The following is a 15,598-nucleotide window of genomic DNA, read 5'->3' as shown; positions in this document are numbered from 1 at the left end:
ATTTATTATTTCTATGTGTCCAGGCCATTCAAATTTAGGGTTAGCTAGGACAGAATTCATTTTACTTTTGTCTCTTAGCATAAAAATGTTTTTCATTGAAAATATAAACCTCACCCTACATAACTTACAAGAAAAGAGAAAAAGGAAGAAAAGAATGAAAAGAATGAACAAAGGCAAGCAAATCTGATACTTAGTAAACAAAATACAAAATTTAATGAAAACTTTTAATGAAAGTTTAAAAGTTTAATGGAACAAAAATGATGTTCTTCAATCAAACAGATCAAAACAAGTATAATCTCCAGTGAGGAATCTGGCAATGTTTTGAGAATGAAAGGAGATGCTGAAATTGTGTTAGGAAAAGAATCTGTAAGGAAAAGATGCTTACTAAAATCCAGTCATTCCAGATGGTTATTGTTGTTTCATCTGCTGCTGTTGACTGAGGAAGGCATTAGTTAAATGACAATTAGAAATACGGATTTGTAATCCAGCCTCTTGAACTAAGTCTCATTGAATTCAGTTGGACTGTATGTGAAGTCAGAAGTCTGAGCATATTTTTGTAGGATTATAGTTTAAGACTTCAGCACAAATAAGTCAACCATGTGTCCTTAACAGTTGTCTGAAAAAAGTTCATTTCCCAAAGTTGGCAGCTTTGTGTATAAAGAAAAGTGTTATTGCCTTCAACACAGAAAGAATATTTTTCAGTGGACTATAATGCTCTTAGGCTGTGAATCCCAGCATTGTATTGCATTCTCAAGGAAAAACCTTGAGAATCATAAAACTTTACTGCTGCCTCTTTGTCTTGTTATCAAGACAAAAAGCTTAGATATGTGGAGTGCACTGTATATATTTTTATACATTCTGAACAATTTTAGATGTAAAAAATCTTCTAAACTGTTTTTTATGTATATGGTGACCTTCAGAAGAAATTAGAAAGCAATAAAGCAAACAAACTTGCCAGTGTATATATGTATCCATTTGTCACCAGGAAAAACATGACTCATGGCTTTTTGCTTTTGAACTGATTAAACTTCTATCCTGAAAGTGACAATAGAGTCATTGCATAGATTGATGTGCCCAGTGCCCTTCATTCAATATGGTTTGCTCTTGATTTATTAAGCTTCCAGGTAAATATGATTCACCTGGTTTCTTGTGTGAATATTTTTACAGTGCCCGTTTGCTAACTGGAAGCATGCAAAAACTAGAGAAATCTTTATATTTCATCTCTCATTTGCTACACATTTATATAAACTGTACAGCTACTTACCTTGCAGCTATTATAGAGGAAGTTTGAGGATTTTAAGTTTTTGATCTACAGCCCCAAAATGATGAGACAGACTTGCTTTAATAGAGCAATCTAAATCATAAAGTTTTTCTTGTAGTGATATTGAAATATAAAAACTAATATTCATGAATCTCTGCATTTGTTCTTGTCAAGGAAGACCAAATGAACATTTTTGTACTTGAGATTCAAATTCTGCAGTTAAAGTCAACCACATGTCAACAAATGTGCATTTTATTTTGGGTTTATGTTATTGCTTTTGAGTAATGATGCAATGTTATTCCTTGAGTTGCCCACCTTAGCAGACTAATAAGGATAATTTTAATTGAAAGACTTACATTCTGGAGAAAAAAAAAGTTGCAAAAAACATGCCACTTATAAGCTAGAGTAATAGGATGTTATATAAAATAAACATGTAGTATTGGATTTAATGGAAAATCTGTGATGAGATATTCAAATATGGAAAAATAAATATTTGATTTCTAGGGCCTTCAACAGTTCCTTATGCCAGTATGAGAGGGAAAGGATTTCAGAATTCTTCTCTGTCATCCTTGAGTTTCTGGAGATGTCCTAACATCTGTTTGGTTCTACAAGCATCTGACAATCTTTGGTGACCCTATGCTGTAGGAGATTGAAGCCAGTTACAAGAACTGACTCAATATGAGTTTACCATCTTGCCCGTTTATTGCAGACTCCAGCATACTTTTATGCAGTAATCCCACGCCTCCCATCTGTCATTAGTCCAATGAGGATTTGACATGTTCTCTTCTTGTCCCTATCTTGCCACCGTCTCCGGGGCTGGCATCCAATCCTTTGCAAGTTTAACTATAAGGTCCCGGATATAATACCTTTTCTGCCTAAAAGCAAGTGCACCACAGTTACTGTCCAATCAGCTTCATGGTGATGCAGCAGCTGGACAGCTGCCTTGGTTTTTGATCCGCTGATGGAACAAGTGCACTGTTGGCCTTGAAATGGTTATCTACTAACAAGGCATCCTTCTTGCTAATAAACACTGTACGGCCGTCCTTGGAGTGGGCCCCTACACTATGCTATATGAGGACATATATATTCTGGGCATTTAATCAAGACTTAGTAAATTGTAGAGTAAAATGCTGAAAATGATATAGCTATAGAATCATAGAATGCGTAAGGTTGGAAGGGACCTCAGAGGTCATCTAGTCCAACCCCCCTGCTCACGCAGGGTCATCTAGAGCATGGGGCACAGGGCTGCATCCAAGTGGGTTTTGAAGATCTCCAAAGAAGGAGACTCCACAACCTCCCTCTGCAGCCTGTTCCAGGGCTCTGTCACCCTCACTGTCAAGAAGTGTTTTCTTAAGTTCCTGTGGAACTTTTGGTGCCTCAGCTTGTGGCCGTTTCCTCTAGTCCTATCGCTGGCTGCCACTGAAAAGAGGCCAGTCCCCTCCTCCTCACTGCCTCCCTTGAGGTATTTATACACACTGATCAGGTGTAAACAATATGATTTAATATTAAACTTGATGAATTCTAGAGTTTGTTGAAAACTATTCAAATAAATTTTAGCTGCAGACACTGCATCTTTAGAAGAGGTACAACAGTGTTGTATGCTCTTTGGGAGGTATGTACTACAATAGTAAAAAATGTACTCTGTAATAGAGAAGAGATGTTTTTGATCTATCCATGTCCAATTTTTCACAATAGGTGGTGGTGTACACATTAGAATTTGATTAAATTGTCTTGGTCTTTAAAGTTTCTTTGTATATATATCAGTAGATCAGCTTATTAACACTTGGACAAAGTACATAGTAAGCTTGCAATTAAACATCCCTTTCCTTCCCATGAAAATCAAATAGAATCCTAACTTCTTCCTTCCCTGTATTTATTTATGCTAAATCCTTGTCATTGCCTAAATTATATTAGTTTTGGTACATACTTCAAATAAATTTTTTATCATCATCTTCCACACTGGACAAGTAAACATCATACATGTTTTTATTTTACATACCAAAGTGCATTGATATCTGTATAGAATTAAGTTGCCTAGGTGGGATGCTGAGCTAACGTGACTCTTATGCTCCCGCTAGCCATGCTAGTCATCAAGATCACAGCTACACTGTGCCGAACAAATACCTTCCTCCCCATCTGTTCAGCTCTCTGTTTCCAGTCATGCGCTATCAAATAAAAAATCAAATTTATTTTGTAATCTTTTGTTAGGATAAATAGCAGCACGAAAATAAGACTAAAACTTGAGTGATCTGGATGTGTCTACTTTAGTATTGCTAGGTGGCTTTGAGGTTACCTACCCCTGCAGAGTCCTAAGGATGCTTTGAAAATATGGCTTCTATATGAAGAAAAGGACAAGAAGTATATCCTGAAGGACGGCCCCAGCACGGCCACAAGAATGAGCACTGTGTTAGCATGTGGTCTTGTATGTTTGCAAGCTTAGTCTTCAGGAGATGAAGGGGCATTCTTGGTGCCTTCCTGTAAACCAAAGGCACTTGCAGCAAGCAGCCTTACCTTGCTGTAGAATCTGGCTTTTTTAGAGTTATTGCAGTGGCTTATTGTAAAATTAATAAAATGGCAGTTAATATCTCCAGCTTGAGAAAACTATCAGGTAAACTATGACTGGAAGAAAATGTGCTGACATTTTTGGAGTTCTTGTACTTAGTTTTATGAGGCCTCACTGATTGATCTTTCACATCAGTTCTTTATAAATGTATACAAAGTTTTCATTTCCGCAAAATTCTGTTAAGGTAAATGGCTGAAATACTTATTTTCATTCTTTTTGCCGGACTAATATATTTTAGTAATTTTTCAGTGATCTCTAGATTATTTTTTCTTTTGGCTTTATTGTGCTTGGAGTCAGTGGCTCACATGGGCAGAAAAAGAACTCACATCAAACCTTTATGAGCACTGCTGTGTTTAATTTTTTTAAAATTTTGTATTATCTGTATCTTTTTATTTTATTTTTGTACAAATGGCTCATTCTCTCAGTATTCAGAAAACATTTAAAATTTACATTAATGAAAAAGCTTCTGACTTTCCTGGCTTTTCCAAGTTATAATAGTTTCCAGATAATTTCTTCTAAGAGGCATGCTTCTCACTGTGGGTTTTGATGGCTCTGTTCTTTTTGGTTTTGCCTAGTTGTGATTTTGTTTTAATAGTGCTCAACTGAAAGTAGTTTTGCTGACACTTTAAGCATATAATTCATTAGATTTCCCTGCTTACACTTTTAAAAGTTCCTGTATCATCAGAAGCATTAACAAATTTTCTCATTTTATTAATAATGTAGAAAATATTTCCTAAACCAATAATAGTTTCCAAACTGGCAGGAATATTTGAAGTTTCAACTCTGGATAAGATCTTGTAGTCTGGAATTATTTTCCAAACTTGGCTTGTTATTTGATTCCAGTCATATGTTCCTAGGAACAGAATCTAGATCAGTTTACTTCCTATTACATAATCTAAGTAGCTGTCATCGAGACTTAAACATTAGTAACTATTTCCACCCATGAGAGTCATACACTGCACTAGCACAGAGGAAAAATATTTTTTCAATATGTGTGAGATTGATACTTCCATGCCAGGTTTTAGGCCACTGGTTGGACATACGCAGAAAGCTTCCTGAGTCTTAAGTGCTGCAGCAGAGAAGACAGCCAGTAATTTGATTCTAATCTCAGAGCACGGCTATGAGGACACAGTAACTTCAGTAACGTTTACGGAAATTTATATTAACAGACTTTGATTTGAAACCTAATGCATCTTCATAAAACAAACAGTAAACTGGTAGATGGGTATGAATTTTATCTGCAGCAATAAATAGATTAAATATTGTCACTTTCAAATTACACTTTTATGTAAAAAGACAGGAATTTTGATCTTGAAACATGAAATTTCTGTTTTGTGAAAACTAGCTAATTGTAGAAGGAATAGACTAGTTTTTTTCTGGAGTTCAGTATTGAGAGAGTGATATTAAAATGAATATCTCTTATTGATGATAATGGAAATTCTGCTGCTCTGGAAAGATTATGTTATTTTTTTTTTCAAGCAGCATGCAGCAGCTGTGCAGAGCACTCCATTAACACTGACTAGAAGCCTTAGTTTTTCCATTTATAAAATACTACAAATATGTGAAAACATAATTTCCTTCACTCAAAACATTAGAATTCTTAAAAATATATATCAAGCATATAACTCCAGATTATTTGAAGTAATTTCAGCTATTCTGGATATTCTTTCTTGTTAACATTCATCCAATGTAAATGTCTAGGAAACACAATACTGAGAAGGTTGTGAAGTCTCATTCTTTGGAGATCTTTAAAACCCGCTTGGATGCAGCCCTGTGCCATGTGCTCTAGGTGACCCTGCGTGAGCAGGGGGGTTGGATTAGATGACCTCTGAGGTCCCTTCCAACCTTGGGCATTCTGTGATTCTATGATTCTATACTGGCAATAGTGCAAAATTAGTCAGTAAATGGTTGCAATACTAAGTTTAAAAAAGAGGTAATAAAGCTGGAAACTATAATAATTAAAGTTGATGGAATACTCCTAGAAGTATGATGGCAGTGGTTAAAAATAAAATGTATCAGTATTCTTGCAGTGCAGGCAGTCAACACTTTGGACTATAAAGAATAAGGTTAGCTGAGTTTATTAAAACTAGTTTGAGTTTTTTTTTTTTTTTTTTTTTTTTTGACAAGTTGATTAGTTTCAGGGTTTTTTTCTTTTTCAAGTGCAGGGAATTTTAATCAACCTTGATCAACTTATTATTAAAACTGGCTAATTCTTCAGACTAGATCACTGACATTTTCAATTAAGCTAACAACATGCATTTAGATGCATTCCAATTTATGTGGGGTACCAAATTCTCTGGACTAGATACTATTGACTACTTGTACAATATAATACTTTCTTGAAGTAATTAAAACAGAGTTGTAATCACCTTGGTTGAAATTCATTTCACTTAAATATAATTATCTAGGCCTTTAGTTATCCACAGTAAGCTGAGCATTTAAGTTTCTCTTAAAGTCATGAGACATAAAATCAGAAGACAGGATGAATGGAAGTTCAAACCATGAGAATACAAAACAGTTTTCAAAAGTCTCAATCATAGTTTCCCAGGAGAGTGAATCACCATAACATGTCAAACAAACAAACAAACACACAAAATTTCTAGGAATTATAAATGACGCATCAATATTAGTTCTGATAAATTACTGTATTAGTCATCTGACCACTGACTCAGTAGTCACTGATATAGATGGATAGTAGACCAGCAAGTGAGGTTAACATAGAGTCTAATACCCAAAATGTAAGTTTAATGGCATCACAACGGTCGATTCAATACCATATTTTCAAAAGGAAGTTGTAGTTCTGTTTAACTATGACTTTAGTAACATATTTAATGGTAATAATCTTCAGCCTCTGTTTACAAACTGATGAAATACGTTAGTGTGAATGGAATTTTGATTACACAGAGCAAATTTTTGCTCTTTATAATCAATGTCTTATAATGCAGGACTCACTATGGTCTTGGTAATCCTATACTGAGTCCTTAAGCAAGAAAAAGTAATAATTTGAAATAAACCTTTACACTAGTCTTCTTGGCAAAGGTGAACTGCACCTTTTGCTATTTTCACAAATACCAGGAACTCACAACTGCAACTGCCTTTGTTTAAGTAAGTTAGCAAACAGTTTTTATTTTACGCACAATTATCTACACAGATGATGCTGTGACTAAGCACCAGCCAATTACAGCCTCAGTCCAAAGGAGTTGGACTCATTGTTCATTTATTTTTATTTTACAACATATACTTTTCCCTTACTTCTGCCTCCCTCTGCAGAACCTGCTTCTGCTAACCTTCAAGGCATTTGGAAGAATGATATTGATATGCCTGTTTGGATGCCTGAGGAGATATTAATTTCCCACACTGGTTTCAGGCACATTCTTGTCTTGTTACTGCTTCTGTGGAAAAAGAAGTATATTATGCTATTGATTCTTAAGTATAAATTATTGATGGTTTGAATTACTGTTTTTTTTCAGAGATGTGAATTTTAGAAAGACTTTGTCTTTTCTGAATACAATAGAACTTTATATTTAAAATTCCTGTGGCAGAATATTTCAGTACTATTTAATGTTTTGCTGTGGTGGACTGAAGTGAAATAGTTTTTTAAATTAAGTAAAACTAATGGACATTTTTGTTTTTATTTGTGTTATTTTTTAGATTTGCTTAAACTTTTATGAAAAATAGTAAATTATAATATAAGTCCCATAAATATAAATGAATATACTACATATATTATATATCTGTATATATACATATATCATATATATCATATATCATATAAGAAATTTTATTGTCGCATACAAGGCTGCAAAATAATTCCCAGGCACTGTCTTATCAATCTAGAACAAGTACCAGAACCATTACGAAGACCAGTGGCTTTCTGAAATGCTAGATATCCTGGCCACATTTTGGTAGTTGTGTTCTTGGAGACAGTCTGTTTATCCTGCAGGTCAGACCCTAGTGGCAAAGAGGAAATAAAATCAGATTTTTGAGATTTTTTTATACGCCCGACTTTCACTTATTGCAGACACCTCAGTCTCAGAATACAGACATTCAGATAAAATGTTGCTATCATCCTTTTTCAGCAAAATTAGCTGGTTCCTTAAGGTTGGACAGCAGTGCTCATTAGGAGCTACTTTTCCTCACAACGGAGTAGCTAGAGATCAGAGGAGGGAGCAAACTCTCTTGATCCCTTCAACCAGAGTCTTTCTGTATCCTCTCTTTCCTCACAACAAAATCCCCAGCCACAGCTGTCTCAGAACTAACTAGATATTTTCTTTTTAAATACTGACTACTGCTTAGGGGGTAATAAGAATAGTTTGTAAAAGTACAGACGCTATCACTACTTGGTGGTATCCACTATAATGATATCCTGCCTCGAACTTGTTAACAAGATGCTTATAAAAAAAAAAAAAATTTTTTTTTGCAGCTTTTAAAGGAGGCTCTTCTGTATTTGAGAAGTTTTATTCTTATATAGCTCATTGTTTTGCTAATGTTATTACAGTCATTGATTTCAAATACAGCAATGTGATTAATATTCATTAGGTTAAGGTAGAGCAGCAGAACTATTCAGACCTATAAAGCAAAAAATTCTACCCCACCTGTGCTTCTAACTCCTGTATTAGGCAATACAATTCATCTGCATTTGTTAGTTAATGAGCTCCTAAATCCTTCATGTATTTAAAAATCTCAGTCCTAATTCACAGTTCACTTAGATGCTAGTCTACGTCGCAGCTCTGCCACTTATTTGCTACAAGACTTAGTCATTTATTTTCCATATCTGAAAGTGGATGATAATTCTGAATCATCTTACCCCTGTACAAAGTACAAAATACAAAATTTGGTCAAATTTGCCAAGATCTTTGTTTTCCTTGACTTACTATGTGGATCTGGAAAATACACTTCATGCATGCCAAATATCTCTACTATTCTAAAGCAACTGTAGACAGATTTTTCACATACCAGCTCTTTTACGCTGTAGACTGGAGACTGCTGAGTCAAGGGTTCATAGGTCTTATTGAGGACAAGTCAGATAAAATGCAAGTAGGGAAGGAAATGTTCACTCTAATGTTTGCAGAAAATAAATAGATAAGACCTTCTGGTAAAATCAGAGTGTCTCTACATAAGAAAAAAATAACCTCTTTTCAGAGTATTTTTTGACAAGCTGTTGTATTTGTAGCTGATTTTTGCAGCAGGCAACTGCAGAATATTAATGGAACATTGGTACATGAGCAATATGAACAGGTTGATGATGACTGACTGAAGTCTCCAGTGCGTGTTATCAAGATATATTATTTGTCTATAGCTTTTGATTTTAGTTTGACTTTGTTATTTCAATCTCTCTTTTTTTTCCTGCACTTTTTTCCTTTCCTTTTTCTATCTCTTTTTTTCTTCTTTTTCTTTCCTTATCTCATTCCCTCTGTTTTCTTATCTCTCTCTCTTTCCTTCTTTTATTCTTTTCCTTTCTTTCATTCCACTGTTTAATTCTATATAATAAAAATACTGCATATTTTGTCCTCTGACCATATTTCTCTCCTACTGTTTATTAGTGGATACATGTAGATTGTGTTACAGCAAGCTGTATTTGTGCTCCCTGCTCACATAAATGAGATTTATACAGGAGAACTAAAAGGAGTTCAGGAGAAAGAATCCCTGTGCACAGACTGATGCAGGGTATGGAAAAGCTGAGCCATCTCCCTGTAGTTGACAGAGAGAACTGAGACTGATGGGTTCACTTTGGAAAAGCTTCAATCACTATTCCCCACTTTCTTCTCCGTGTGGATGGCAAGCTGCATTCTTCACCCATTGCTTGCCTATAAAAGCATAGGAATGAGTAGTACTCCCTTGCTGGCTCTAAGCACATGATGGAGCTCACATGAGTACATGACTTTAAGCACACTGGTAGTGACCTTTATTTACGCAAATGCTTTTTTTTTTTTTTTTTTTTTTTTCCTTGCTGGGGCATTGTGCCCTTCAACTGAAAAAAAAAAAAAAAAGAAAAAGAAAACGAAAGTGGAAATCCCACAAATGCTTATTTTTATATCTTTTTGCTATATCTCTTTCTTCACAGGTCATAATATATTCTTAGAGCTCTGAAAGGCATTTTGCTTGTCAGTGCTTCATTCCTCTTTCTCCCATCTCTTCTCCTGTCAGCATTTTTATCCTCTCATTCAAAGTGCTATTTTATTATGGCTGCTAGTAGTTTTTGCCCTTGCCTGTACGCCCCCTCTGCTATTCAAATCCTACACATTAGGCTCAGGTTATAGCTAGGGATATTACTGTGCTAGATGTTGTGTTTTGGGAGGAGTTCAGTTTCAGGGAGATTAGATGAAGATGTAACAGCAGAAAGTTACTTTTAGATCTTGAGCAGATGTGGGATATTTAAGATGTTGGACTTGGCATTTCTGACATAATGAATATTTTGTTTCTCTCTATACAAACATGTATTTATTATTTTTCCCCTTTTCACCTTTTATTAACTGGACCTAAAATTGGCCACCCAGATCATAAAGGACTATCCTGGAAGCTATTATTAACTGTACTTTGTAGGATCAACAGGAGGTGTGAGATACGATGATCCAGACCACTGCTTTGTGACAGGGTAATTTCTAGTGTAAGCTAACACACAGTCTTTCACTGCAGCAATCTTCCCACAGAGCTGATGTTTTAGTCCTTCAAGAATAATCTTCTGACTAATGTGGTAGTAGTGTTTTTTCAAAATGGTTACATATTATGTTTTGGAAATTGGGTACTTTCTCAATAAGTAGATAGTGGCCTTTTTTTTATAGAAAACAATACTTTGATATTGTGTGACATTAATTAAATTTATGGTATGGATAAAAATCATATGACTGTGAAAAGCTTTCTGCTTAAATCTTTGAAGTATGGAAAAATAATAGTTAACATATTTCTGGGAAATAATCAAAAGATGACTTAATTGAGCAAAGTTAGTTTTTTTCTCGGTCAGCAGAAAGCTGTTTTGTTCACTATGACTTGGTTAACTCATAGAATAAGTGTTCCACTTTTCACACCAATTTGTAGAGCTGTGTTTGTAAAAGTAATCGATACCTGGTATGTGTGTTATAAGGTACAGCACATTTTCAGAGGTTCCTTTCTCTCAAATGTGACCTTCTTTAGCAAAGATCAAACAAGATTTAAAAATCCTTTATCAAAGTTAAATCTCAGCAACCATAATTATCTCTTTTTGTTCATCTTCCTCCAGTGACAGGCTCAGATTTTCTCTTACTGACGTACACGAGTGGACTAATATTAAGCTGAGAGCAATATTAGCAGGAACAGGATACAGGCCAGCAACTCTGGCCTGTATCAGGAATACCTGGATACAGGCCAGGAACAGATACCTATTCCTGCCAACAGCAGGTCTGTATAATATCATACAGAAGCCAAATTTTCTAGGATTTTTTAACCTAGTATAGAAGTCAGTTGTCTTTGTGGTTTACTTAAATCCCACATAGAGGTCTGCCATTATAAGAATGGCAGATTTTACTATTAGATTCAGTAAAGTGGAGAATCAGTGGGTTTCTATCACAGAGTAGGCCAAGTGACAGTTAATCTTGAAATGAGCACTTTGCTAGTTTTGTGGTATAAATTATATGCAGTGCTACATGCCATTTACCCTCAGAGTACTCTAGGCATGTTCATGAGGGATTAATATAAACTGATGCTGTTAATATTTTAGTTTTTTGTTAAGGCAATCCTATCACTTCCACCACTAATGCAGTTCATGCTGACATATTGGAATGTGCCATAAGTGGCATGGAAAAAAAATCACATGGAGACTCTCTGGTAAGCGTAGGCATAATGGAAACCCACCTACTCAACGCTTACTGTTAAGGTCCACAAATTGGGATATGGGCATAGCAGGTGACCAGTGCAAAGAGGTCCCGAAAAATCCCAGGAAACAAACAGAAAGGAGGGGAGAATTAACAGTTCCTACTACCTATGTAGGCTGCAATGCACAGAGGAAAATACCAGTGGACACCAGCTTTGCATTTGCAGAATAAGAGGATCTTATAGTGGAAAAATCCCAGAATTACAAAGTAGATTCTCTCTACTAGAGCTTTTCTAAAAAGGTAATGCAGAATGTTGTAAGCTTAAGGTTTTAGATGCCAGAATGATAATAAAAGTCTAAAACTAATTTCAGGAATTTTTATGTGAATTTCTTATTGTTTCTTGAGCTCCTTGAAATTCTTGCTTGCACCTCTCAGCAGGTGTGTAGGATATCACTTAGGAGGCCCTGCTATAGTGAATTACAAATTAGAAGAAAGCTGTTGAAAGTTTATAAGGTAATCAGTGAATGACTTCCTGACATAATTTAATGTGTGTAGATAGATTAAAATAGTACTATCAGTCTCCACCTTGTTCTTACAAGTAATATCAACACAAATTAATATGCAGACTGAAATTTAAAAAACATGTGTACAGTACAGAATTGTAATATTTTTATAACATAGGGAAACAGGTCATTTTAAATCTCAATTTAAAACTTTCTTCTATTTTTTTTTATCATGAAAAGAGGAAGAGCTTTCAACAATGATCAACAACTGCGTACTAATAGCACATGATAAAACACTGTCAGAAACTCTTTGCTGCTGATTTTGCTGTGGTACTTCTAAATGTAGCAAGTAAAATAACATTTAGGATTAGTAAATTAGTAAACAGGGACTTTTTTTCATTGTTTTGCTAAATCCACATTGAAGACAATAGAGCTACAAAAATTTATACACACAAATGTGTCAGTTTCCAATAAGTGATTAATTGCAAAATACAATTTCAGTGACCAAGATCAATGATATGGAATAGTTATAGACAATAGGACATTTGAAGGATTCTTGCCACATAAACATTTTGTGGCCAGATTTAGTTTTGTGGCAGACATTCACACTCTGTAGTTGTTTTGGTGCTCTGATGATTCTTTTATAATCCATGAGGCTGATGACTGAATACAAAAGTTTCATATAAGAAAAAGGAAAAAGGAAAACTATCTGAAACACTATTTCCTCTCTTTTTTTTTTTTCAGACACTTTGGAAAGGAGACCTAGACTGAAAATGCCACCAGCAGTAACAGCGCCACAGTACCCACCTCCAGATGGAGGTTGGGGATGGGTTGTGGTTTTTGGGGCTTTTATTTCCATTGGATTTTCCTATGCATTCCCCAAAGCCATCACAGTATTCTTCAAAGAAATACAGGAAATCTTCCACACATCATATAGTGAGATAGCTTGGATATCATCGATAATGTTGGCTGTCATGTATGCAGGAGGTAAGACATTTGAGAAATTGGCAAAAAATATAGCTTTTTTGAATGGTCTTAATGCACTTAAAGTCTTTAAACTTTAGTCTAAAGTTTAACTAAAGTCTTTTAAACTTTTTAAACTTTAAAGTCTTTTAAACTTTACTATTACTTAATCATTTTATTATTGCCTGATGAATTTACCCAACTACACATTTTGTTACTGTATCATCATTAGTGTTTACTTTCCCTTTTAGAAGTGTTTTGCTATTCTCTTCTTATTCATTTTCACTTTAGGTATTTTTATTTATTCCTCCTGATTCTGTTTAGCAACTTTGACCTCAATTTACATCTCCTAAGAATCCCATTTTACAACAAAGCAATGTATAAGTAACTTCTCCTAGGACTATGGCCACATTGCTCAGTTTCCAATGCCTCAGTGAAGACTCTCAGTAGATCTCATGATCATGTTTACATACAGAAAATTAGTGTTATGACAGTTAGTGTCCTGCACTCTGCCACAGATAATCCTCTGTTTCATATCTTGTCCTTATTTGTGCTAAAATAAAATCCAATGGTTACTTACTGCTTAAATTGAGAGCCGTATTTCATGTATGCCATCTCTATGACAACTGATTGTAGAATATAGTCCTCTTCTTTGGGCTGAAATGAACAGCGAGAAAATATTTTCAGACAATTTTATTCTTGTGAGGAAGACAGATGGAAAAGAATTTTAAAGCAGAAAACTGGTTTAAAGTATTAAGTGCACTAAACCTACTGCAGCAGGTTCTGTGTTTCTCAGCTTCAAGGACTAATTGATAAATTCTGCTTTATTTCTTAATTCTTTGGGGGTATTTTGTAAAGTGTTAGTAGGAGCTAACTGATACTTAGGCAAACCATTTTTTTTTCAGGAACCCCAAATGTCTGGATAGAAGGGTATTTCAGACAGTAAATATGGCATTGTTTTTTAATGATCTTTCTTTGAAAATTATACCCACTTGCAACATCTCAGACAGTTGATAATGATGTATATAGACAGAGACACATATGCAAATTCTGAAAACACTGTGGCAGTAGCACATCCAGGTGCAGTATCTTTAATCATTACAGAGCACCACAAATATTTTTCAGAAGGGATATCTGTATAATAATACAGTATTGACAGGTCCAATAAACTTAATCTATTAAATGAAACACAAAACTTTTAGCATAGAAACCTGTTACTGAATTCAACTTAGCTAAATTTTAACACATGAATGATGCTCACTCCTTTAGTCATAAGTGAAAAGATGTAGGTGCATAAGGGGATTCCGACTGCCTGAAAGTGCCTGCTCCCTCTAAATTGCTGCTTAGGCACAGTACTTACCATTATTATTTATACAGAGATAAGTTTTAAAATCTTGTTATACAATTTTGTTACCAGTGATACTGGAAGCAAGCTAATGGAAATTCTTTGTGATTATATCATCTGATAAAATAATTTATTCTGGCATAAACAGAGACCCTATAAAGAGGATATGAGAAGCTGTGCCAATTTCAGAAAGAGTTTACTATTCAGATATTTTGATCCTATTTTTATTCATATGCTAGTAGAGAATCATAAAGGATTTTATAGAAGCAGCAATAGCCATGAGAAAAATGACTGAGTGAAAAGGTAACCTGGAATGATGCATTCAAGAGTGGAGTGAAAGAGAAGGTGCATTTGTACTATATGTTATTTCACCTTTGGACACCAAATTGCTATTGAGCAATGAGCCTGGAAATGTGTGTCCCTTTGGAATATGTGGTACTTCATGTGCTCAGACGTGCTTGACTAGCACCCTGCCAGGCACATCTGGACAGCTTCTTCACAAGGCCTCTGAAAGCAGTCTCCATGATGGCCAGGCTCACAGAACGCAGGTCTCATTCACATCCTCTGTTCAGGAGCTACCTCTTCAGGATGCATATGCAGTGCCTGGGCTTGTATGATAGAGCAAACGTGGGTACATATGGACTCCCCAGAACAAGTACTGTAGCTATTTGGAACAGGGAAGGAGCACAGATGTTCAAAAATGTCATTTTGTTTCTTCGTTCTTTGACCTTTGACATTGACTCTTTTTTTAACTGCTTTTTTTTTTTTTTCAGCCAAAGCTTGATTTTCTAAAAGAAGATTTAATTTGTGAAACAGTTGCTCTATCTAATTTTCGTCTTCAAATAACATACAATTCATGCCATTTTTGTCATCACATCGAATTTCACCCAAGTTTTATTAACGGAACAACGGGATGTTCAGCTGTGGTCATTTTTATATACTGGTTTCAATGTGCCCATAGTTAATGTAAATTACAGAGCAATCAATACTTCCACATTCTGTCTAATACTGCTTTCACTATTATGAATACTAGCTTGCTAACTTAGTCTTTATATTGACATGAAAATTATAAAATGGTTTACTACTCATTCGCAATATACTAACACCTATCCCATTGACTGTCAGCACAGGAACAGTAGGCAGATTTGTTTGAATATCTCATTGTAGAATCATGGC

The 15,598-nt window shown here is 35.0% G+C and overlaps 1 protein-coding gene across 1 annotated transcript in view; it reads left to right on the top strand.

The window, feature by feature from the left end:
* The window catches only part of SLC16A7 (solute carrier family 16 member 7), a 58,446-nt gene that overhangs the window by 15,564 nt on the left and 27,284 nt on the right, over nt 1-15,598 (top strand). The window contains exon 2 of the mRNA XM_026050293.1: nt 12,859-13,101. Coding sequence (XP_025906078.1) covers nt 12,888-13,101 — 214 coding nt within the window. The 5' untranslated portion in view covers nt 12,859-12,887. The remainder of the gene's footprint in view (nt 1-12,858; nt 13,102-15,598) is intronic.

This window comes from Nothoprocta perdicaria, unplaced genomic scaffold, assembly GCF_003342845.1.
Source record: "Nothoprocta perdicaria isolate Ctin4 unplaced genomic scaffold, notPer1 scaffold_67, whole genome shotgun sequence".
NCBI classification, from domain to species: domain Eukaryota; kingdom Metazoa; phylum Chordata; class Aves; order Tinamiformes; family Tinamidae; genus Nothoprocta; species Nothoprocta perdicaria.
Note: the sequence above shows the minus strand (reverse complement) of the source record. Positions and strands in the feature narration are given on the sequence as shown.